Source organism: Symphalangus syndactylus, chromosome 2 (assembly GCF_028878055.3).
Source record: "Symphalangus syndactylus isolate Jambi chromosome 2, NHGRI_mSymSyn1-v2.1_pri, whole genome shotgun sequence".
NCBI classification, from domain to species: domain Eukaryota; kingdom Metazoa; phylum Chordata; class Mammalia; order Primates; family Hylobatidae; genus Symphalangus; species Symphalangus syndactylus.
The window spans coordinates 126,217,090-126,243,144 of NC_072424.2; the positions used below are offsets into that span (position 1 = coordinate 126,217,090).

The 26,055-nt window shown below is 42.8% G+C and overlaps 1 protein-coding gene across 3 annotated transcripts in view; it reads left to right on the forward strand.

Moving 5' to 3' along the window:
- SASH1 (SAM and SH3 domain containing 1) overlaps window positions 1-26,055 on the forward strand; it is a 211,034-nt gene that overhangs the window by 84,016 nt on the left and 100,963 nt on the right. For 2 of the 3 annotated variants that reach the window (XM_055266799.2, XM_055266802.2), the window contains exons 3-4: window positions 15,879-15,929; window positions 16,062-16,111. In XM_055266799.2, coding sequence (XP_055122774.1) covers window positions 15,879-15,929; window positions 16,062-16,111 — 101 coding nt within the window. The remainder of the gene's footprint in view (window positions 1-15,878; window positions 15,930-16,061; window positions 16,112-26,055) is intronic. The other variant, XM_055266800.2, reaches the window with a different exon arrangement.

Here is a 26,055-nt window from a genome sequence, read left to right on the forward strand (position 1 = left end):
ACAATCTCAGCTCACTGCCGCCTCCATCTCCCGGGTTCAAGTGATTCTCCTGCCTCAGCCTCCCGAGTACTTAGTATTACAGGCGTGTGCTACCATGCCTGATTAATTTTTATATTTTTAGTAGAGATGGGGTTTTACCATGTTGGCATGCTGGTCTCAAACTCCTGACCTCAAGTTGTCCACCTGCCTTGGCCTCCCAAAGTTCTGGGGTTACAAGCATGAGCCACCATGTCCAGCCAGGTGGGGCTTGTTCTGTTTGCCCAGGCTGGAGTGCGGTGGTGCAATCGTAACTGACTGTAACCTCTAACTCCTGGCCTATAAGGATCTTCCTGCCTGGGCCTCCCAAAGCACTGGGATTACTGGTGTGAGCCACTGAATCCAGCCTCCTCTTAACTTTAAAATTCTTAGTCTTATCATCCCTTTTAGAGCACTGAAAACCAGGCCAGACTTCAGGTGGGGCTCCAGATATACCTACCCCTTCACCTGCAGGCCACTGAATCTGACTAGAAGCGGCTCTGAGCAGCCTTCTTTGGACCAGTAGTTCTCAAAGTGTGGTTCCCCAGCCTGTAGCATCAGCGTCACCTGGGAACTTGGTAAAAATGCAGATGAAACTCTTGGGTAGGACCCAGCAATCTGTGTTTAAGAAGCCCTCCAGGGATTGCAAGGCACTAAGTTTGAGAACCACTGACAGGGCTTATTGGAGCATGGTCCCAGGGCAGAGTGGTGTAAGTGATTCCCATGAGCAGTACACAGGATGGATGATATGCACTTCAGCGGCATACGTGGTCATCATGGTCAAGGGTCCCTGAAGCTCATGGAAGAGACGAATTGAAGCTTCAGGCATGGAGTCCAAGGTGCAGTGGTCAGATGTGATGGGAGGCAGCTCTGGACCAGCGCGGCCAAGCTAGCTTCAGGATGAACACTGCATGCACAAGGCTGCATGCAAGAACTTTGTCAGTATATTTTAGTACCTAATTGAAAAATTAAACTAGATTTAAAATCTGTTATGTTTTCATAAGAGATTTCACTATGTCTGTTAATGAAATAAGGTGCTTTTACATTCTTAAAATAGAAATTGCCATATTTCTGTTGGCTGTAAAATGCTTAATAAATTTAAAATGGTTGAAAAAAGGTTAAAACAATTTTTACCTCTTAGTTTGAGTAAAACTTCTTGTTACTAATAACCAACAAGAACATCAAGAGATCATTATTAAACATCTTGATCTGGAATGGCATATAGTTCTTTCAAGCATATATACAGTTATTTCAAAGACAGTTATTTTCAAAGAAGTAAGCTCAAGTTTCTTGAAAAAATTGGAAAATATTTTATTTGAAAGTATTATGTCAATTCAGTATTTAATATCTTCAGTAATACTCTGATTTTTTCTCTTTTCCCTCCCCTCCCCTCCCCCTCTCCCCTCTCATCCCCCTCTCCCCTTCCCTCCCCCTCTTCCTTCCCTCCCCCCTCCCCCCCCAGTCTCCCTGTGTCCCCCAGGCTGGAGTGCAATGGCACAATCTTGGCTCACTGCAACCTCCGCCTCCCAAGTTCAAGTGATTCTCCTGCCTCAGCCTCTGTGAGCCACCGTGTCTGGCCTGATTTTATTTTCTCGATGGTTATTAGGTATTATTTTAAAAGAATACTTTTGGCCAGGCACGGTGGCGCATACCTCTAATCCCAGCACTTTGGGAGGCTGAGGCGGGCAGATCACCTGATGTCAGGAGTTCTTGACTAGCCTGGCCGACATGGTGAAACCCCATCTCTATTAAAAATACAAAAATTAGCTGGGTATGGTGGCAGGCACGTCTAATCCCAGCTACTGGGGAGGCTGAGGCAGGAGAATGGCTTGAACCCAGGAGGCGGAGGTTGCAGTGGGCCGAGATCGTGCCACTGCACTTTTTTAGCCTGGGCAACAAGAGTGAAACTCCATCTCAAAATAAATAAATAAATAAAATAATTTTTTTTTTCCATTTAAAATTTTCTCAGTTTCTCTTAGCATGCAATGTGCTATCATTCTCAGGGGATCGCTGTGGGGAAAGAGGTTGGGCAGCTCTGCACTGGGCAGTTCCCTGCTCCCTGGAAGGCTTTCCCATGTTTATATTTTTCTTCCCTTCTCTGTGTAAACAGCCCTGCTTCCTCCAATTGATCCTGAGTATTTGATACCATTTCCAGACACCATTCTAGTGAAGGTGCTCTGGTTTCCATTGTCCCCGGGAAATGTGGCATTCAGAGCTGAGCAGAGTTACCCAGATGTCATATACCTGGTGCCAGAACAGAAGGAGTGTTGCACCTGTGGCTTAGAGTTGAAATGCAAAGTGAGTGACTTCAGAATTCACTAGATGGAAACCCCACTGAAGCGGTGCATGTCTCTTTCACTGTTTTATCCTCGTTGACTTATGGGCTCAGTAACTATTTTTAAAATTATGGAATGATTAGATGAAAGAGGAGATGGAAAAAAAGCAGAGAAAGCAAAAGGAAATGGGCTTATGTAGTGCTTCCTGTCACTTTTGTCTTATGTTAGTCAATCCCAGTGAGCAACCGGCTGTACTCAGAAGATCACTTAGTGGTCGGGCACGGTGGCTCACGCCAGTAATCCCAGCACTTTGGGAGGCCGAGGCAGGCTGGTCACTTGAGGCCAGGAGTTTGAGACCAGCCTGGTCAACATGGCAAAACCCCATCTCTATTAAAAATACTATATATATACATGCTCAGTGTGGGTGGCACGTGCCTATAATCTCAGCTACTCGGGTGGCTGAGGCAGGAGAATCACTTGAACCCAGGAGGCAGAGGTTGCAGTGAGCTGAGATTGTGCCACTGCACACTGCACTCCAGCTTGGGCAACAGAGTGAGACTGTCTCAAAAAAGCAAAGAAGATCACTTAGTGAGCATGGGATGAGAACAGGGAGGGTGACAGGATTCTGGGGATAGCCACTACCATCTAGAATGGCCAGATATCACGGTCTCTACCCCTGGGAAATTCACCCAGGGGGTGGGTTATAGTGGGGATATGCCAAGTTCTGCTACTAGAATGAAAAATTGAATTATAGAACTTGTTGGATTCGTTTTTTAGGATAACTAACATGTCTTCATGGACACTGTGTCTTTTAATGATTACATTTATATAGCATGACACTCTGGTGTTTTATACACTGTAAAAGGTGCATTCTTCTAACACAACACTCACATCTTATTGAAGTGATCCATTGCCACATTGTGTTGTATGGATCTTATTCTTATCTCCACGCAAAATGCTTGGTATGTGGTATGCACTCAACACTGGTAAAGTTGTAGCTTAAACGATCTAGTACATAGTTTTAAACAGACAGTTTAGACATTAAAGAAGTATACACCTTGTTTGACATGAGGTATGGGAGCACCAAGCTTGACCCTCTTAGATTCAAATTACTCCTGAATTTAACCAATTCAACTCTGATGTATTTTAGCACAGCCATGCTTCAAGATGGTGGAACTTACCCTCCTGTCCTCCCAAACTGATTTCTACTCCTTCCTCGGGTGCTTCTTGACTCCTCCGAATGGGTACGGCAGTGTGGACCTCAGGGAGGCCCCCTTAGTATGCTCCTCCGCTTTCACTCAGGGATCTCAGACCTAATTTCAGCTTTGCCCAGTGTGAAAGCTTTTCCAGAGCAAGGTGACTTCTTCAGGAATTTTGCATGTGATATCTTTCAGAATAATAGTGTGTTATCTCGGCCAGAAGTCAGAGGAGAAATTTTACTCAGAGAAAGAGCCATTTTCCTATGGCTACCTTAAGACATAAAAGTATAGTAACATCCATCTCGTAACTGATCATGTGGTCCGTCTGTACTGTAGCATCCCATGGCTCACCTTTTATGAACTAACCGCATCCCTGGGCCTACTCTACTTTGTAGTTTTGTTCCCTCTGCTATTTGTATCATATAAATTAATTAGCTCCTTACCTTTTTACTTTTATCACGTAACACTGAACTAAGTTACTTAGCCATCTTAAGTCATTTTTTGGAATGTGGTAAGGCTTAAATAAATAACTAATAACTGCAGAATATAAACTATCAGGCCGGGTGCGGTGGCTCATGCCTGTAATCCCAGCACTTTGGGAGGCCGAGGCAGGCGGATCTTAACTTGAGGTTAAGAGTTTGCGACAGCCTGGCCAACATGGTGAAACTGTCTCTACTAAAAATACAAAAATTAGCCGGGTGTGGTGGTACACATCTGTAATCCCAGCTACTCGGGAGGCTGAGGCAGCAGAATTGCTTGAACCTGAGAGGCGGAGGTTGCAGTGAGCTGAGGTGGTGCCACTGCACTCCAGCCAGAGCCACAAGAGTGAAACTGTATCTCAAAAAAAAAAAAAAGAGAATATAAACTAATACAGCAAAAGACTCAATTATTTTAACAGAGAGCATTAATGGCTGGGTGGAAATTGCCACTTCAGGTTTCTTTCTTATGAAAGCTTGCAGAAATTCACTGATCCCTTAATTATGGTGAGACTTTAAGGTTGCAGTTAGTGGAATAGAATTCTTCAGCTGTGAAATACAAATTTCCCCCTTAGAACCTTTCTTCTTTGATATGATGGGATGAGAGTACTTTTCCTTCTGTTTCACTCAGAAGAAAATTTCTTATACCAGGCCAAGATGACTAACATCTTCTGTTATACCTCGAGCAATATGGGTGAAATGAGACATGAAAAGCTGAAGAGTTAGGTATGGATGAAGAAACTGACAGGCCAACTACTGATTTTTACCTAAAAGTGATTAAACATTACAACATTCTCTTTTAAGTTCTTATGTATCTAAGTTGTAGATCTTAAATATTTGTTGAATTGTTTTTACTTCCTAGTGTAACTCTGCAATCCAAAAGTAAATCTTAAATAAAAACATGAAAATACACGTCCCATGCAGTAAAATTGCAAGCACAAATTCAAAGAAGGAAGCTGGGCATGGTAGCACATACCTGTAGTCCCAGCTATCCAGGAGGCTGAGGCAGGAGGATTGCTTGAGCCTGGGAGGTCAAGGCTGCAGTGAACTATGACTGCACTCCAACCTAGGTCTGGGTGACAGAGCAAGACCCTGTCTCTTAAAAAAAAATAAAAAAAGAAGAGGAAGGAAAAAAGAGTCAGGCTTATTGGCAAAGTGATCCAATTTAAACAAACCAGGGCTAGGGCAGTTGTTCACACTTCTAATCCCATCACTTTGGGAGGCTGAGGTGGGAGGTTTGCTTGAGGCCAGAAGTTTGAGACCAGCCTGGCCAACATAGCAAGACTCCATCTCTAAAAAAAATAAATTAGGCATGGTGGTGTGTACCCACAGCCCCAGCTACTTGGGAGCCTGAGGCAGGAGGATCATCTGAGCTTAGGAGGTCAAGGCTGTAGTGAGCTATGGTCACACCACTGTACTCCAGCCTGGGCAACAGAGCAAGATCCCATCTCTTTAAAAAAAAAACAAAAAACAAAAAAATAAAACAAACCAATAGATTCCCAGTAGTACTCTCTTGTACAGGGAGCCTGTGCAAGGCTGTAGAAAGTAGCATTCTCAAGGGGATGTCCTGGCACATAATAAATACTAAGTAAATAGGTTTTGATGGATTGTGGCGGCACACAATGAATTTCAACAGGAATTCATTGGAAGGCCATTTGCAGTCTGGTTGAGGAAAACCAGTAAGTGAGTAGAAGAGTTGCTACCCAGAGGTACATTTAATGAATACGTGATGTGGCTAGTCATTGGTGTGCCCATACTCAGGCATATCATTTAAGGCACAAGTGGGCAGAGAAGGTTAAATAGGAGAGCCTATTGGAATTGGAACTGAAAGATGAGTAGGATTTGGGTGGGCAGAAAGCAGAAACATTCTAGGTAGCATAAGCGGAAGTGAGACACCAGGCTCAGTCTACACTCAGGGAGCAGAGGACATGGTAACTTCACTAAGAGGGTTTATGATCAGGCTATTTGGTGAAGGGGCTTCTTCTTCTGAAACGTGGACTTCATCTGTCAGTATTACATTTCCATGAAAGATTTTGTGGATTTCGTTTTGTTTTGTTTTGTTTTAGTCAGAGTCTCGCTCTGTCACCCAGGCTGGAGGGCAGTGGTACCATCTCAGCTCGCTGCAACCTTCACCTCCTGGGTTCAAGCGATTCTCCTGCCTCAGCCTCCCAAGTAGCTGGGATTATAGGCGCTTGCCACCATGCCCAGCTAATCTTTGTATTTTTAGTAGAGATGAGGTTTCACCCTGTTGGCCAGGCTGGTCTCGAACTCCTGACCTCAAGCAATCCACCTGCCTCAGCCTCCCAGAGTGTTAGGATTACAGGCATGAGCCACTGCACCCGGCCTCCATGAAAGATTTGGAAGAGAGAAGTGACACAGAAGCAGTGAGTTTCTCAAACAGTACACTTCACTGGGGAATTTTGGCAAATTGCAGATTTTGATTCAGGAGGTCTGAGATGGGACCACGACTGGATGTATAGCAGGATCCCAGATGATGCTGATGCAGATGGTCCACAAATCACATTTTGAATAGCAGAGACACAGAGTACTATTTCCAGAAGATGGAGTTGACAATAGTGATTAGAGGGGCATGACACCACTTTTCATAGCCCTTTTAGAGTAAAAAAGGACTCTAAAGATTATCAAGTGGTCCATTTGCCTTTTGTTGCCATTGGAAAAACCAAACCAAACAAAATAAAACAGGTTCTAAAGGTTGCACTACAGCGGGGAGCAGAACTGGACTCCAGTCTCCCAGCTGACAGTACTTTCCAGGCAACCATATGCTGGTAGCCCAGGTAGCTGTGAGGCGAAGGACTACAAGTGGAATGGATTCACTAGATGGATGCAAGAAACCTTGGGAAGAGAAAAGCAATAGCTTTGGACAGTTGATTTAGTGGGGAGTGAGGAGAGAAGACTCCTAAGACAATAGATTTTTTATTTTTATTTTTTTGAGACGGAGTCACTCTGTCGCCCAGGCTTGGGTGCAGTGGCGCGATCTCGGCTCACTGCAATCTCCGCCTCCCGGGTTCAAGCCATTCTCCTGCCTTAGCCTCCCTAGTGGCTGGGACTACAGATGCCTGCCTCCACGCCCGGCTAATTATTGTATTTTTAGTAAAGACAGAGTTTCATCATGTTGGCCAGGCTGGTTTCAAACTCATGACCTCAGATGATCCGACTACCTCAACCTCCCAAAGTGCTGGATTATAGGTGTGAGCCATCATACCTGGCCAACAGTGTTGAATTTTAAGTCCTGGTAAAATCGACACATGTTCCTTGAATTGACTGGAATAGAGAAGTCAGACGAGTGGAATGATTTCCTGGCAAAGGTGAGAATGTTGACTTTCAGGTTGCCCTGGGATCTACATGCCTGACCGCCCTGCTCTAGTCTGTGTGTTGACTGCTGGAGCTCATCTAGTGGGAAGTTTGGTTTGTCTGAGACAGGTCAGCCAGGACTGAGAGGTTAAACAGCAGCCAGCAGGTCATGGAGTCAAAGCTTGGACTCCCAGAACTTTGCAAATAGTTAGTCTCTTTGATTTTTCAATAAAAATAAAGTTGTAATGGTATTTTGAGGTTTAAAACATGGAGAAAGGGGCGTCCTTTAAAAGGTGAGAAATAACCTACTTGAATCTGATCATGCAGACCCATTTGTAGTAACCGGGGAAACCAAATGAAAGCCAAGACTAGATAGTGTATAAGGTAATATAATTTTTTTTTTTTTTTTTGAGACTGAATTTCGCTCTTGTTGCCCAGGTGGAGTCCAGTGACGCAATCTGGGCTCACTGCAATGTCTGCCTCCTGGGTTCAAGCGATTCTCATGCCTCAGCCTCCCAAGCAGCTGAAATTACAGGCCTGCACCACCATGCTGGGCTAATTTTGTGTTTTTAGTAGAAACAGGGTTTCTCCATGTTGGTTAGGCTGGTCTCAAACTCCTGACCTCAGGTGATCTGCCTGCCTCTGCCTCCCAAAGTGCTGGGATTACAGGCGTAAGCCACCACGCCTGGCCGATATATACATTTTTAAGTAGAATTTACCTGGAAGTTTCTGTTCATCTAGTTTATCTGTTACTTGGTAAGGATCTCTCCTGTGAAAAACACATATAATATAGTTTGCCAACTGGGAGATACCACAACTCTACAGCCTTCTTGTAAAGTGATAAAAACCACGTAAATCTATGACCAGCAGCAACTTTCCACAGCAGTTCAGAGCTTGGGTCCCTCCATTAATTGCATGCATCAGTAGTAGCATGTGGCATTTTACTTTTAGCTGCATGTGGCTAAGCATCCGATCGCCTCTGGCTTTTTCCACCTCCTCCTTCCTGTACCTAGTGTGGAGGAGGAGAACTTGGCACTGAGCTGAGCTGGTGGGCGCCTGGTATTCTTCCTCTCCGTTTTTGGAACAGAAGGGGGATTTGTCCCTCCTGCTTTTCCAGCTGTGAAGTTCATTTGGCTTGGAACCTTGGCAGCATTAAGGGAGGAGGAATGTGTGGATTTCCACAAGAAGGTGGAGACAAAGTGGGAGTGGGGATGAGGGCATGATCTTTGTTTTCCTGGATCTAATTCTGCCCTGGGTGGGTTTTTGAGTCTGGTATTTTGCACAATGGGATGTAGCTCCTAAAGCCAGAATGTCATCATTTAGGGTCAGAGACTTAGTTTTGTATTTGACCTAGTCCCTTTTAGTGTGACTGTAGATGTGTGTGTGTATACATACACAAGCAGGTGAAAGCACACACAGGTAGACATTTGTTTTGGTTTTGGTTTTGACAAACTACTGGTTTCATCTTGCAATACTTGGGTTTTGCTTTTGTTGTTGGACTTATTTATTTATTTAGCTTCTGTGTTAGATACAATAAAAATTTGCGGAACTATTTTTTCTACAAATTGTCCAATCTGACAATAAATGCATTTGAGGTTTTTCTCCCCAGTAAGATTTTTGATCACCTGATTCATTTTTCTTTTTAACTATACCATACGATAGTGGAGCCTCTTTTAGTCAAACGGTGAATATGAAATCATTTCAGCATGGTCCTTCTCTATTAATAATAAAATATACAAATTTTAACACATCAAGAAAATATTTTAATACTACCCATGACCTAACTAGAGAAATAAAGTATTAATACTTTTGTTTCTTTTTTTTGTGGGGGGTGGGGGGCAGAGTCTCTCTTTGTTGCCCAGGCTGGAGTGCAGTGGCACGATCTCTGCTCACTGCAATCCCTGCCTCCCAGTTCAAGCCGTTCTCATGCCTCAGTCTCCTGAGTAGCTGGGACTACAGGTGCGTGCCTTCACACCTGGCTTATTTTTGTATTTTTAGTAGAGACAGGGTTTCAGTATGTTGGCCAGGCTGATCTCGAACTACTGATCTCCTGATCCGCCTGCCTTGGCTTCCCAAAGTGCTAGTGAGCCACCATGCCCGGCCTGTTTTAACATTTCCTAGGTAGCTTTTTAGCTTAATTGTTGGACTTAATTGTTACACTTAACTTGGGAGGGTTTCTTTAAGAGTTTGTAATGTTAATGAGATTTGTCATTCTTAAATTGTTATCAAAGTTAACTTTGGGGACTTTTATTATGTTTTAAAAAATATACGAATAATTTGTATATGTATACTTTTTATTACAGAAGGGATTTGTTATATTTATCTTTGTGTTTTAAAAAGATATTAAAGTGATTGAAAAAGGTTATAAATTGAGAAGTAACCATTGGTGTGTAGAATTCTTTTAGATATTTTCGCCTGCATTTATAGACATACATATGTAGATAATTTAAAAAAATAGGGGAACTGGAGATTTTTTTTTTTTTTTTTTTTTTTTTTTTTTTTTTTTTTTTTTTTTTTTTTTTTTTTAAGACAGAGCTTCATACTGTCACCCAGGCTGGAGTGCAATGGCACAATCTTGGGTCACTACAAGCTCTGCCTCCTGAGTTCACACCATTCTCCTGCCTCAGCCTCCTGAGTAGCTGGGACTACAGGTGCCTGCCACCATGCCCGGCTAATTTTTTGTATTTTTAGTAAAGACAGGGTTTCACCGTGTTAGCCAGGATGGTCTGGATCTCCTGACCTTGTGATCCGCCCACCTCAGCCTCCCAAAGTGCTGGGATTACAGGCGTGAGCCACCGTGCCTGGCCTGGAGATTGTATTTTTAAGCTGATCTTTCATCTTTAGAAAAAAGTAATGCAAGACTACATGCTTATAAAAAAATTCAGTGAGATATACTCTCAGCGTTTTTTTTCCTCTGTGTGCACACATACATATATGTACAAACATGCACACGTTCATGTTGGGATATATTTGTATTTGTGTTTAGTTTTCACTGTTACACTTAACTTGGGAGGGTTTCTTTAGGAGTTTGTAATGTTAATAAGATTTGTCATTCTTAACTAAGGTATCCATATGTGACTTAATGATGAACAATTAAATCTATAGGTCAAATTTCCAAATCTTCTCACCTCACCAGCCACAGAAAAAATTCACAATTCACTTTCTTTTTTTAATGTATTTAAAACGTTTCAAACTAAGTTATAATGCCCTAAGGTTCAAGTTCAGCCACCAGTGTTGTGTGGCTCTCCTGGGTTATTCTGAGCAGTAATTTCTCATTAAATTCTGCTTAGAATATGCTTTTTCCAAGCAAAGTTTATGAGCATATCATATTCAGAAATTTTAAAGGATGTAGCCAGGTGCAGTGGCTCATGCCTGTAATCCCAGCACTTTTAGAGGCTGAGGTGGAAGGATTGCTTGAGGCCAGGAGTTCGAAACCAGCCTGGCCAACATAATGAGACTTGTCTCTATTGGAGGGGAGAGGAAATAAGAAAAAAAATACTAAAAGCATTGCCGGGCATGGTGGCTCACGCCTGTAATCCTAGCACTTTGGGAGGCCAAAGTGGATGGAGCACGAGGTCGGGAGTTGGAGACCAGTCTGGCCAAGAGACCAGCCTGGCCAATATGGTGAAACCCCGTCTCTACTAAAAATACAAAAATTATCCAGGCGTGGTGGTGCGTACCTGTAATCCCAGCTACTTGGGAGGCTGAGGCAGGATAATCACTTGAACCTGGGAGGCGGAGGTTGCAGTCAGCCAAAGATCGTGCCATTGCACTCTAGCCTGGGAGACAGAGCCAGACTCTGACTCAAAAAAAAAAAAAAAAAAGATAATATATTGACACTTAGGAAACAATAGTGAATACTTTTTAAATAAACTCTAAAGTTACATTCAACTTCAGAATGCATTTCTTCATGTCCTTTTGCAACATTTAGATGGAGTATCTAAATTTCATAAATATGATTTTTCCTTATGACCAAAGAAAGTCTTCCAGTGCTAGGAAAGAGTCAAATTCCTGGTGATTGAGCCACATGCTCAAGATTGAGCAACATTAAGGAACTCTGATAGCTAATTCTTAACTTAAAAATGGTAATATTTCATGATTTCATGTCTGGGATTTTCTTCAAAGTAAAATGAGATGAACATGAAGTAAGGGTGAAGGTATAGAGGAAACAAAATCAACTCTGAACTGCTGATTGTTGGAGCCGGGTAGTAGGAATTGGGGAGTTTCTTTTCCTCTTCTCTTTACTTTTGTATATTTAAAATTTTCTATAATAATGGGTTTGAAATAAGAGACATGATCATTGCAGCCTAATACAGTGCAATATTTTGACCTTAAGTGATAATTCAGGCTGACTGTTGCCAAGATATACTTGAGTAAATGTTGTAAAAGCCACAAGATAATCCTTCCGGATATTGTCATGAATAAATGGTTGCACCCCATTCCTCATTTTGAAAACTCATGAGCAGGCCCATTTCCTTGGCAGTCAGCATGGCAGACTGTAATTCCCAAAGCTGGCCACAGCAATGTCTGCCATCCAGTGTTGCTCTTGCGGTGTGGCTTTGGCACTCCGCCAGCTGAGAGGTAGCTGTGAACCCTGGGAGGGCTTGTGACTCTGGCAGATATCTTACCATAGGAGGCTGTTATAGGAGGCAATACAAATCTCAGCACTTTGGGAGGCCAAGGTGGGCAGATTGCTTGCGCCCAGAAGTTCGAGACCAGCCTGGGCAACATGTTGAAACCCCATCTCTACACAAAGTACAAAAAAAGTAGCCGGGCATGGTGGCATGTGCCACCTAGAGGCATGTGCCTCCCAGCTACCTGGAGGCTGAGGTGGAAGGATCCTTTGAGCCTGGAAGGTCAAGGCTGCAGTGAGCCATGATCTCACCACTGAATTCCAGCCTGGGCAACAGAATGAGACCCTGTCTCAAAAATAAAAATAAAAAAACCCAAAAAACCAAAGGGGCAATACAGCTGCTGCCTGCCTTTCTCCATATGCTTACTCTTGCAACCCAGCATCCTGCTGTGAGGAAGCCTCAGCATCCCATGCAGCCCTAGCATCAGCTTCCAGACATGGGAGTGAGCAAGCTTTCCAGTGATTACAGCCCTCCCATCAAGTCATCCTCAGCTTTTGCATGTTCCCAGCTGAGGCTCCAAACACTGTGGAGCAGAGCAAGCCTTTTCTGCTATTGCCTTTCTGAATTCATATTCACAGAACCTGTGAACATCATAAGATGCTTGTTGGTTTATGCCACTACATTTGGGATGATTTGTTACACGGCAGTAGTAAATGAAACAGTCGGTGTATGTTAGGGGAGGAGAGAAGGGTCTTATTTCTCAGTGTACAACATGCCCAAAAGTTATACATATTTACACATATAATCAATGATTGTTTTGATGAGGTTCACAGTGTTTACTATTTCTGTCTACATTGTGACATCCAGATCAGGAGCTGTAGTGTAAACCATCAGCTATTCTCTGAATAAAGGGGTCGTGGCTGAGCAGTCAGGTGCATGGCACATGGCACATTATAGTAATTACTCTTCTGCTCTTTTGTCATTGACATCATGTGACACTCATCAGTGTTATAATAATGGAATTTTGCCAATAGTTTATTCCATTTTTCTCTCTCCAATCATTTATAGGTCCTTAACTTAGTGGATAACTTTACAAGCTTCTCCTCAGTTGTGCAATATTTTTACTTTAGAATGTGTTTGCTGTAAGACATGCGTCTAAATGATGACTGTAATCTCTTATCCTTGGGGGATAAAAAAGACATCCTGAAAAAATTATTCTCTTGCTTGGTCTTAAAAAAAAAACAAGTCACTAGAAATATCACTATACAAGATCTCCTGCTCAACATCAGTAAGCTGCCCTTGATAAAACAAACTTTCTGCATGAAAACGTTACCTGTCTCCATGATTTTAACATTATGTGTCAAACTATAGCCCCAATCAATTTTCTGAAAAGTAGCTAAACAAGCTGGGTGTGGTCATGAACTATAGTTCTAGGTACTTGGGAGGCTGAAGAATGGCTTGAGCTCTGGGCACAAGATGGCATTGCGTGATGATCACGCCCATGAATAGCCACTACACTCCAGTGTGGGTAACATAGCAAGATGCTGTTTCTTTAAAAAAAAGAGAAAAAAAATTTGTTTAAATAGCTAAAAGAATCAAATGCCTATTATAAGTAACAAATGAACATGCTAAGATGAAATGATTAAAATTTTGCTTCCTTATCATCAAACATTTAATGTGGTTGTTAATAAGCAACTACTTTGTATGCAGGGACAGGTACATTTTGCATAATGCACCATATATGTTACATTTGTGATATGACATGGCAAATGATGCACTTAGCAATAAAATCTATTCAAAAAATGCAGATAAACAGATATAACAAAAGAAGATCGTTTCCTAGGATGATTATTACTATTACTAGTGAGGTAGAAACTTAGAGCTTGAAGAAAAGGTAAAAGTGGAGGAGGGGAGGTGAATTGAATCAGTCACTTTTGCTGATGGTTATAGAAGGTCATGGGCTGCAATTGGGTGTTAAAGGGGCAATTTCAGAGAAAATTTCAGAGAAACTAACAGTTTAGTTTCATCATCACTCTGAGTTCTCTGTACCAATTCCTGAATAGGAAGGAAGATTTGGGATTAAAACAATGCTAATGATACTTTTGCTTACCTCCTGCTATTTAAGTTTGTAAATTTCTCTATGTGAGGCTGAAAGGTTAGCTCCTGGGAAATTGTGATTGGTCTGTAAGCACCAGAAATGTCCAAAAGTATATATCCCCTTCGTTAACTGCACCTGAGCCTGACATCCTACCATTCACACTTGGAATATATAACTCAAAACATTGTCCATATACTGTTTGGTAGAAATGGTGTATCAAGTTTGGTACAGAAATATTTCTGTTATGAACAACGGCAGCAATAAAAACCAGGAGGATGTTAATGAGAGTTCTGTGGAGATTTACGCCACTGTGATAACTTTTTATGACAAACAAGGGCCTGAGATTAGGGGATGAGTGAGTTGCCAGTTCATTAAATTCTTGTCCATTAAAACCCATTTCTCTTTCTGGCCACTTGTCTACAGTCATCCCATCCTCAGATGTACTCATCCCAGCACATTCTTTTTTTTTCACTGTGGCAAAAAAACAAAACAAACAAAAAAAAACACATAACATCAAATTCACACTCCCAACAGTTTCCCCAAGTGTGCGGTGCAGTGTTGTCAGCCACATGCACATTGTTGAGCAACAGATTCCCAGAACACTCCCCCACAACCCTGCATAAAAGTGAATTCATTCTGATACTCTATATTCGTGCTGGATTCCTGTTCCTTATTTAAAAGTATAACTTTGCTCTGAGTTATACTTACTTTAATACTTTATTGCTACTTTTATACTTCAACAAAAGTTTTTCGGTATTGGTGTAGTTTTATAATTGTGTTAATGATGAAAAGGGCAATTGAACAATTAGATACATGTGAAAATGCATAATTTACATAATTTATTTTTATCACAGGTAATTTGTTTATCTAAATACTCTTCATTTTCTTTTACTTTCAAAGGAGATACAGCCTCCTTGAAGTGTGAAATGAGGGTGTTATACTATATGGTTTTATCTATAATATTCTTTGATTCTTCTGCCTTTCACAATTTAATGATATTTCAGTGCATTCTTAATATCAAGTATTTATATTTCATTTATCAACTTGATCCCGAGAGTGTTTGTTTTTAAATTTCCAGATAGGTCAGTTCATTTGCATTAGGGAAGTATAGTGATTTTTAAGGCTGCAAGATAACATTTGATTAGCTTCCCAGCTTCCTAAAGACATTAACAACTTCTCCTAAGCTAGTAAGTACTCTGAATACATTTAGAACTTTAAAATTGGATTGGGGCTGGGCGCGGTGGCTCATGCCTGTAATCCCAGCACTTTGGGAAGCCGAGGCAGGTGGATCACGAGGTCAAGAGATCGAGACCACCCTGGCCAACATGGTGAAATCCCATCTGTACTAAAAATACAAAAATTAGCCGGGTATGGTGGCACATGCCTGTAATCCCAGCTGCTTGGGAGGCTGAGGCAGGAGAACCACTTGAACCAGGAAGGCAGAGGTTGCAGTGAGCGGAGGTCATGCCACTGCACTCCAGCCTGGTGACAGAGCTAGACTCCGTCTCAAAAAAAAAAAAAAAAAAGAAAGAAAATTGGATTGGAACTCTAGTGTCATTGGAAAACAGCTAAACTCAAATGGGTTGCAGTAAATTCAGTGTCTTAGTGACCAACTAAGTATATCCACGGAATTATTTCACCATGAACTGTCAGTCCCCTTGACTGAAATTGTGCTTTTTTTCTTCTGCAATAAAATTGTCAGCAGAGTCGGCAGCAAAGTTTGGAAAATAGTTCAATCTTAGGGGACCAGAGCTCTCATTTTAAAAGTATTTTAGTTTTCCCAGAAAATCTGTTTATCTCTGCCATCTCCTCCCACTCTATACCCTAACCTTTCCCGAATCCTCCCCTCTCTTCTTACATGTCTATTTGTCTTTCTCGTGTGTGACATGTTTGGAAGTCCCGTTAAACCGGCATCTGTTCTGTTTTAGGAGAAACCCGATGCTAGCCCCACGTCACTTCAGCTGCGGTCCCAGATCGAAGTAAGCACAGTGACTTTAATCATCTAGTTTTGCTTCTGCCTTTTTTTTTTTTTTTTTTTAAGTGACACTCTATACAAATCAGATGAAGCCTGCTGCTCTGACCACACTGACTGTACAAATCTTCTCTCGTAGGAGTCGCTTGGCTTCTGTAGCGCCGTGTCAACACCAGAAGTGGAAAGAAAGTAAGTCTTTCTGCCTCTGCCAAGGACCACTTTCCAAGAAGGTGTCTTTTAGGTCCATGCTGACGGAAATCAAACAGGCGATTGTGTGCGTATGTACTATGGAGTTTGATGTCATTTTCCTTAACATGTTGCATGCATGTGTGTGTATCTAGGTGGCTAAGAGTGTGTTTTGTAATGCAGTTGGTGATGTCTAAGGATTTTGTAAAGAGTTACTGATTTTACACTTATTGTGAATAAACCCTAAATAAATCTCCAGAAATAGAAAGGGAAAGGATAGGTGCATTAACCAAGATGGATTTTCATCTTTTACATTAATTTTTAATATAGGACGAAAGTTATCAAGAAGCAAGAAACAAAAATAAAATATACTATATTCTAGAATAAATCAATGATTAAAAACCCGTCTTCTGCACCTCATTTTGGTAGGTGACCTTAAAACAACAATGAATGTGTGTGTAAAAAAATGGCAAATGATCCCTAGCGTTTCCTGTTAAAGGTAATATTTTTGCTTCCTTGACCCAACTTGGACCCTGTAATTTCTGCTCTCGTGAAAGCTAATTTTATGTTTCATGTTATATTTTCAGTATTTCTTTTAAGCAACATAAATAAGATAAAAACAAGAGAATCTTTTTTCTAAAACCTTTTCTTTTTCTACTTTATTGCTTCATCATTATACTAGAATGTTCTATTTGTGATCTTCCATGGTAAAAAAATTTAAAGAAAGTCCACATCTCTAAACAGACGCTTCCTTTGGCACGGAGCCACTTGTACGTTCATGCCAACAGAGGCATAGAAGTGGTTTAGGCATCAAGTATTTCTGGAATGCAAAGCACACGTTGGGGAGAGCGTGTGTGTGCTTTAGAGCACAGCTTTGTCTAATCCATCCACGTGTGTGTGCTGCTGGCACAGGCGGTTCTGGGAGGAGGGCTGCTTTGCCAGAAAGCTATAATTCTAAACTCAAGAGGCTTTGTGGGTTTTGTTCTGGTCTGAGGAACATTGTGAGTGATGTGCCATAGCAAACCAAGGCCACTGCCCACTCAGGGTGAGAAGATAACTGTGCACATCCCATCAACTTTTGTTTTGCTTGCCTTGCCTCCTCCCAGGAACCTAGTAATATGGAGGCTGAAATAGACAAAAAAAGGCTCAAGTTGACATTGACTTTGAACTTGGAGGTACTGTGGTGGGGTAGAAGCATCGAGTGAATGGGCTGTAGCTTTTCCTGCCCTAGTTTATTACTTACGTAGCATGATTCAGGCTGAGAGCTCAGATGTTCCCTCAGGATCTCTGAATCCTTCAGGAAACGAGAAATGTTTGCTCTTCCTCCTAAGAGGAAGTGACTCACCAAATTTGTACTAACCTTAGTTAGGCTGGGTAGTACTTCTTCCCCTCAATTGTGGAGAGTCATTCTTTCCGTGTTTATATCGTTTACTTAGTAAAATGTGGCATGCCTTTTGTGGCCGAGAGAGACTGATGGCCTCCTCTGAGGTTAACGAAAAATTTTAAACACACGCCCACTCTCTCCATTTGTAATATTGTCGTTTTGCCTCTGTAATTTTAAGTGGTTCAAACTTAATGTGTTTCTAAACAATTTGAAAGTTTAAAAACATTTTGTCCTTTATTTCTCTGTTAATGGCTTTTGAAAACTATGCTACCCTTTGCTTTTAACTTAAAAACACTTTCTTTTGAAAACTTTTATGGCTGGGTGCAGTGGCTCAGGCCTGTAATTCCAGCACTTTGGGAGGCTGAGGTGGGAGGATCACTTGAGGCCAGGAGTTTGAGATCAGCCTGGGCAATATAGTAAGACCCTGTCTGATCCAGCACCACCCCCCCCCGCCCCCAGCCCCCCCAAAATTAGCCAGGTGTGGTGGTGCTCACCTGTAGTCCCAGCTACTCATGAAGCTGAGGCAGGTGGGTCCCCTGAGCCCAGGAAGTTAAGGCTGCAGTGAGCTGTGATCATGCTTGGGTGATAGAACAAGACCCCATCTCAAAAGAAAAAAATAATAAAATAAATTTAAACTTACAGTAAAGTTTCAAGGATTGAGAATTGTGCAGTGAATGTTCATGTAATCTTCACATAGGCCACCAGTTGTTGACATTTGCACACTCCTGAGCTTTCTCTCCCTCTCGCTCTCACACACACCCACACACACACACACACCACCATTAATTATTATTACTGCTGGCCTGTTTGAGAATAAATGGTAGACATCATGACTGTCACCCCTAAATGCTTAAGCAAATACTTCCTAAGGACAATGACATTCTGTTACAGAATAATATAGTATAATGACCAAATACAGGAAACTTAATAACTTTTTCTAATACACAGTTTCTACTCAAGTTTTTCTTTTTCTTTTCTTTTCTTTTTTATATATTTATTTATTTATTTTTGAGAGGGAGTTTCGCTCTGTCGCCCAGGCTGGAGTGCAGTGGCGTCATCTTGGCTCACTGCAACCTCCACCTCTTGGGTTCAAGCTGTTCTCCTGCCTTAGCCTCTCGAGTAGGTGAGATTACAGGCACCCGCTACCATACCCGGCTACTTTTTTTTTGTATTTTAGTAGGGACAGGGGTTCACCATGTTGGTCAGACTATTCTCGAACTCCCGACCTCAAATGATCTGCCCGACTCGGCCTCCCAAAGTGCTGGGATTACAGGGATGAGCCACCGTGCCAGCTGTATTTGTTTTACTAATTGTCCTAATAATGTCTCTTATAGCACTGTTTTTCCAATCCAGCACTTTTTAGAAAAAAAAAAAAAAAAAATCACTCACGGCATGTTGGTATCACGTCTTTTGTCACATTTAATCTGAAAGGATTTCTTAGCCTTCCTTTATCTTTGCAATAATGACATTTTTCAGAGTGTAAGCTAGTTGTTTGATGAAGTATTTGTTGTTTAGGGTTTGTTTTTGTTTTTTTTTTGCTCTACAGTGCATTATATCGGGGGGCTGTGATGTCCGTTTGTTTCATTATTAGTGATATTAATTTTGGTCATTCACTTAAGGTGGTATCTGCCAGGTTTTCTCTGAGAAGTTACAATTTCTTCTTTGTAGTGAATATATATATGTATATATATATGTATATCGTGAGGTGATCATCTGAGACCGTGAAACTATCATGTTTCTCATCAAACTTTTACCTATTGGTTTTAGATTCTTTCTATGATTCTTGCCTGAATCAGTGTTGCTGTGATGGTTGCAAAAGGGTGATACTTATTCTTGCGTTGATGATTATTTTGTATAAAATCTCCCAAGAGGTTTTGTGTTTAAATTTCATTTGCTTTTAAAGATGTATCACTCTGAAAATCCTAAGTCAGATTATAATTTGAATAGGTTTGATACATTGTCTCTATAGAATAATTATTAATTGTATTTGAAGATGCAAATAGACAATCTCACTAGTCCCTTACATCAAAATGCTTGCTGGGAGCCTTGCTGTTGAGTACAGGAGCCTCAAAGGGTGACCTGGCGAACCAGTTGGCTGTGTCTGGTTGGTGTCTGCAAAAGTCTGTGCCAACCGAAATATCATTCTGCATCAGAGTGGTGTTCTATGGGCAGAAGTTTTCCCTGCTTTTTATTCCAAAAACAAGAGAACTTAGAAAACACACGTGGGCAAGAACTGCCAGGGCCCACCCTTAGAAGCAGAAATGCGGAGAAGGAGGCAGCATGGAAGCTGGGCACTGCTCCTGCGACTCCTGCCTCACAGATCCAGTCTCCCAGCTTGTCTCAGGGACCTCCTGTGCACACCTCTGTCCTCCTCGCCCAGCTAAAACCTATTCCAAGGGAGGTATCTGGCCTTAATTATGCTTCAAATGTCTGTTTCTAAAAAATGACATCACTTCTGTCAGTAGTATTTAGCATTTAACAGGGTTTAAAGTCTCAAGTCACAGGAAGTTAGCTCTGACCAGAAGAGGGGGAGGGAGAGAGACAAGCAGTGAGATTTCCGACATACCTGGCATCTCAGCATCTGTTGTAGATGCCCCTGCCAAGTGGGGCTGCTGGCATCTAGATGTGCTTGACCTGCATATACAAGAGGTAGGTTGATAGGTAGGCGATAGGTAAGTAGGTGGGTGGAAAGAAAGAACAGACCCTCCCTACCCCGTCATGAGTTTGGTGGGGTCCCCATTCATCCTTATTTTCTTACACTATCTGGTCTCTCCATATGCTTTCACTGGAAGTTTAATAAAGAAGGCCAAGGGAGCTTTCATTTGAGCCTCTTCTGTTTATATCGATCTACATTGCTTATTGGTGAGACTATCTGTTACTGGAAAGGGGTCCTGATCTAGACCCCGAGAGGGGTTCTTGGACCTCATGCAAGAAAGAACTCAGGGCAAGTCCACAGAGTAAACTGAAAGCAAGTTCATTAGAGAAGTAAAGAAACCAAAGAATGGCTACTCCATAGGCAGATCAGTGGTATGGGCTGCGCAACTGAATAGACTTACAGCTGATTTTTGATTATATGCTAAACAAGGGGTGAATTATTTATGAGTTTTCTGGGGAAGGGGCAGGCGGTTCCCAGAACTGAGGGTCCCTCCCTTTTTAGACCACATAGGGTAACTTCCAGATGTTGCCACGGCACCTGTAAACTGTCATGGTGCTGGTAGGAGTGTCTTTTGGCATGCTGTTGCATTATAATTCACATATAATGAGCAGTGAGGATGACCAGAGGTCACTTTCATCGCCATCTTGGATTTGGTGGGTTTTGGCCACCTTCTTTACTACATCCTGTTTTATCGGCAGGATCTTTGACCTGTGTCTTGTGATACCAGTCCTGCCAACCTCCTATCTCATCCTGTCACTAAGAATGCCTAGCCTTCTGGGAATGCAGCCCAGCAGGTCTCAGCTTTATTTTACCCAGCCCCAGTTCAAGGTGGAGACGCTCTGGTTCAAATGCCTCTGACATACCTGCTTTATTGCTCAATCTCGGATTTGTGTCAACTGGCTGAACAGGTGAAATTAACTAATTTTCTATTATCAGACACTTTCAAGAATATTTAGAGAGTAAGGCTTTTCTTGAGAGGGCTGGGAAATAGCTTTATAACTACAACAAATGAGTTTAGCTACGAGTCGCGGAAAACCTGACAAATAGTGATTCCTTAGACACATCCGAGTTCCAGAATGGGTCCAGGGCTGGCTCCATGACTCAAGTCGGCCTTCAGAAACCCAAATGGGCGGACTGCTTTCTTTTTTCTTCTTTCTTTTTCTTTCCCGTCATAGCCTCAAAGTGGCTGCTGCATCTTCTAGGTGGGAAGAAAAAGCAGGGCGAAGGGAGGGAAGAAGGCAATAGGTCCCAAGACTGAACCTTGTGCTTTGCAGAGCTTTCCTAGAAACCCTGTCCACCACATTCCAGTGTGTGCTGCTCATTTCCTCATGCAGCAGCTGTTTGCTGACCAGCTACCTGTTGTGGAAGGCTCCCTTCAGGTGGCCCAGGATATAGTGATGGACAGAGCTGTCACGAGCGTACGTGCAGCTTACGTTTGAAGGCAGGGGGATATACTAGAACAAAAATTACATGTTTAAAGTCATGGTATGGAGAAAAATAAAGCAAAGAAAGGGGACCCAGAATTGGGTCACTTGACCACCATAGCTATGAGGGAGTTTGGAGAAGTGAGCATTTTTAACAGAGCACATTGCTATCCTGAACAACATAGGGTTCTTTGTTTGTTTGTTTGTTTGTTTTTTGAGACAGAGTCTTGGTCTGTCGCCCAGGCTGGAGTGCAGTGGCGCGATCTCAGCTCACTGCAAGCTCCGCCTCCCGGGTTCATGCTATTCTCCTGCCTCAGCCTCTCGAGTAGCTAGGACTACAGGTGCCCGCCACCACGCCCTGCTAATTTTTTGTATTTTTAGTAGAGATGGGGTTTCACCGTGTTAGCCAGGATGGTCTTGATCTCCTGACCTCATGATCCGCCCACCTCGGCCTCCCAAAGTGCTGGGATGACAGGCGTGAGCCACCGCGCCCGGCCAGGGTTCTTTTCTTAAGGAAAGAGGGTGAATAGACATTGCGTGGGAGACTAGCAGTATTTTCTATGAAAAGTTAAACTTTTATTTGTGTGCATGTAAACAAAGGAATCTGAAAATTACCTAGATGTCTGACAAATAAGCTGTGTGTCAAGATTCTTTAGTGTCATTACATTCAAGGAAGCCAACTGTAGGGATGGCCACCTGGCTATTTTGTAATAATGTTTATGGAGGAAATTTTCATGGGGCGGTTTATATAGACTAAAAATTGAAAAGATATAAACAGGTAATAGTAGGTGATGTTTATTGAGTTCTTATTATGTGCCAGGAACTGAGCTAAGCACTTAACATTGACTCACTTAATTCAAAAACCCTACGAGATGACAAATGGTATGATTCCCATTTACAAATGCAAAACTAAAGGACAGAGGTAAGTTGCCCAGGGCCACACACTTACTGAGGAGCAGTACACAGATTTGATCCCAGTTAAGAACCCATAACCCTAACCACAGAGCTATAATTCCAAAGTCCTTAGAATGCATTGCTTATGTAAATACAGAGGCTAGTGGCAAATCGTGTTTGTTAGCATCAAATAAATAGCAGCAGTTAAAACCTACACTTCAGGGCTCCCTTGAAAATAGGAGCAAATTCTACCCTCATCCAGATATAAGCTAGGTCCCAGTTGTTTATCTGTAGAGGCAGGAAGGTCCAAAATAAATCTCAAAACTTCACCTAAGCCAATATTTATAACTTCTTTTCTACTAAGTCTTCCACTGGAGTTGAACATTCACTGATTTCGTTTCACTTTTTTTCATTATCTGTGGCTACACTTGAACTATTTTGTGGTGAAAAAGTCCAAAAATACATAGCATGATGGAAAAGGAAGGTAAATAAAAGGAGAGAAGGCCAATAGAGCAGTGTTCTGTGGTTAAATAAAGAGGATCGAATATAGTTTATAAATGTTCTCTGCAGACACTTACTCTCTTTGGACAATGCTTCGCTCTCAGGTATGTTTTATCTGGCAAGCTGATTACTCTTTTGATTATGTCAGCTTTCCTTTTCTCCCTCTCAAAGATCTTTGTCTTCACCCTCTTTCCTCTGACTGCAGGGAAGAAGCCCCAGCACACACATGCCTGTTGCAGTCCCTCCAACTCCCTGCTGTGGATCATCTGCTGCTCTCTGGATTGCTTGCACCACTGATCTGATCTTGTCGTCCTCCTCCTCCCCTTCCTCCTCCTCCTCCTCCTTTTCCTCCTCCTACTCCTCCTCTTCTTCCTCTTCTTCTTCCTTCCCCCGCCTCCTCCTCCTCCTCCTCGTCCTCCTCTTCCTCTGTGGTCTGCCGTCCACCTACCTGGCCACCTTAACCCTTGCTATGTGCTCTCTAGGCAGAGCAAAAGCTGCTGCAGTTTCTCAGACAGGCCCTATTCTCCCAGGGCGTGCTGAGCCTCGGACATGCTGCTCCTTCAGCAGGATACTCTGTCTCCCACTCTCACCATTAGCCCCCACTGCCCGCCCCCCAACCTTTCCCTGGGCAAGCTCCATTCAATCTTAAAACCTCAGCTCTGGGGGTGGCCCCTCCCAGAATTCTCCCCTAATCCACAGACTTGAGGTGAAGTGGCCTGCTACTTGCCCTCTATACCCCCTGGACTCACCTGCTCCTGTTGCGGTGGAGTGCGTGCGTGTGTGTGTATGTGTGTGTTGTCACCTTCCACCCTGAACTCCTTGAGCCCTAGATCTTTTGCTTCTCTCCTGGCACACAGAAGATATTCCGTAATGTTGAATAAATCGATTGAGTGAGCATGCACAAACATGCTTAGGTCTTCTTTACTCTAGAAAAATCTTCTTGCCATTCTTCCAGACTATGTTTCTTTTTCTCTCTTTCCCTAATTGCTAAACTTTTCCCATGAAGCCTGGCTCCTGTCTTCATTCCCTGATGAAATGTTATTTCGGAGGTCAGTGGCTTCATAGGAACCTAACCAGAGGCCTCTCCCCACATGAGTCCCTGTTGCATTGGGTCCTGCTGACTTTTCCTCGGGTCACACTTCTCTCATCTCCCTTGGTGGCTGCGGCTTTGCCACCAAGTTTCGAGTTTCTTCTCCTTTACGTGCACTCTGTGCAGCTCTGCCCACCCCTTACTGTGAGTGCCCCCCAGGCTTTTTACCCAGCCTGTGAGCTCTCCCAAGGCTCTTACCTGTGCCCATGGCTTTGAGCTCTTTAGGTACTCATTGTAGATTTAACTCTCTAGCTCTGACCTTTGCAATCTGGTGGCCTGCCTATTACAGCCTCTTGCTGAAGAATGCCTGCTCACTAATATCTCAGCCACCCAAACTGCCCATTCATATAACATAATTCACCACTTCCTCTTGACCCTTCTCGAACTACCTGCTCTTTGTCCACACTTCCCTCTCTCTATCCTTGAGAAACTTTTCTGCCCTTTACCCAGGCTTTTTCATCGTGATGTCCTGCTTTTTTTCCTTGATGCCTGATTGTCAATTGCCAAATCCTGTTTTTCACTTCTATAATTTTTCCATTGTTTCCCTCTGTTTTAGTCCATTTTGTGTTGCAATAATAGAATACCCGAGACTGGCTAATTTCATTTCTTTCTTATTTATTTATTTTTTTTTTGGAGACAGAGTCTCACCCAGGCTGGAGGGCAGTGGTGCAATCTTGGCTCACTGCAACCTCCGCCTTCTGGGTTCAAGTGATTCTTCTGCCTCAGTCTCTCGAGTAGCTGGGACTACAGGCATGTGCCACCACGCCCAACTAATTTTTGTATTTTTAGTAGAGACAGGGTTTCACCATGTTGGCCAGGCTTGTTATGAACTCCTGATCTCAAGTGATCCACCTGCCTCAGCCCCCGAAGTGCTAGGATTACAGGTGTGAGCCACAATGCCTGGCCAAGACTGGCTAATTTCTTTTTTTTTTTTCTGAGACGGAGTTTCGCTCTTGTTGCCCAGGCTGGAGGGCAATGGTGCGATCTCGGCTCACTGCAACCTCCACCCACTGAGTTTAAGTGATTCTCCTGCCTCAGCCTCCCGAGTAGCTGGGATTACAGGCATGTGCCACCCTGTCCGGCTAATTTTGTATCTTTAGCAGAGACGGGGTTTCTCCATGTTGGTCAGCCTGGTCTTGAACTCCCGACCTCAGGTGATCCACCCGCCTCGGCCTCCCAAAGTGCCGGGATTACAGGTGTGAGCCACCGTGCCCGGCCCAAGACTGGCTAATTTCTAAAGAAAAAATGTTTATTTAGCTCAGCGTTCTGCAGCCTGGAAAGTTCAAGAGCATGGCCCTGGCTTCCGGGGAGGGCCTTCCTGTGGGGTCATAACATGATGAAAAAGGCCAAAGGGGAAGTGAACACATGTGAAGAGTCAGGACCAGACGAGAGTAACCTCGCTTTATAACAGCCCACTCTCTCAGGAACTGATCCATTTCCATGGGAATTAATCCGTGCCCTCGAGAGGGAGAACTCACTGACTACCACAAGCATGGCAGCAGAGCATTCATGAGGGATCTGCTCCCGTGACCCAACACCTCCTATTAGGCCCTACCTCCCAACAACACCACACTGGAAATCAAATTACATCATGAGTTTCAGTGGGGACAGAAAGACCATACCCAAACTATAGCACTCTCTGTTTATTTTTAATCTTTATTGTTCCAAGTGAGACCCTTAATGCTCTTCTCATGAACTAAAGAGCTTTCAAGAAATTGCTTTTGGATTTGTCTCCCTAAAATACACTCAGGTCACATCTCATTGAGGGGATGCTCAGCTCTCCCCAGTGACATCTATAAATTAGAACCTGTCCAGGTTTTCACCTTGGTAATCAGTGCCCCCTACATACATCCCTGGCCCTTCTTTATTGCTCAGTCTCCCCAGCAATAACCTCATCCCTCCATATAATCCCAACTCCAGCCCACCTGGATATTATGATTACCCAAATGCCCCCTTGGCTGTCTGAATTTCATGCTTGGGAAGCATTCCCTTCCTTCA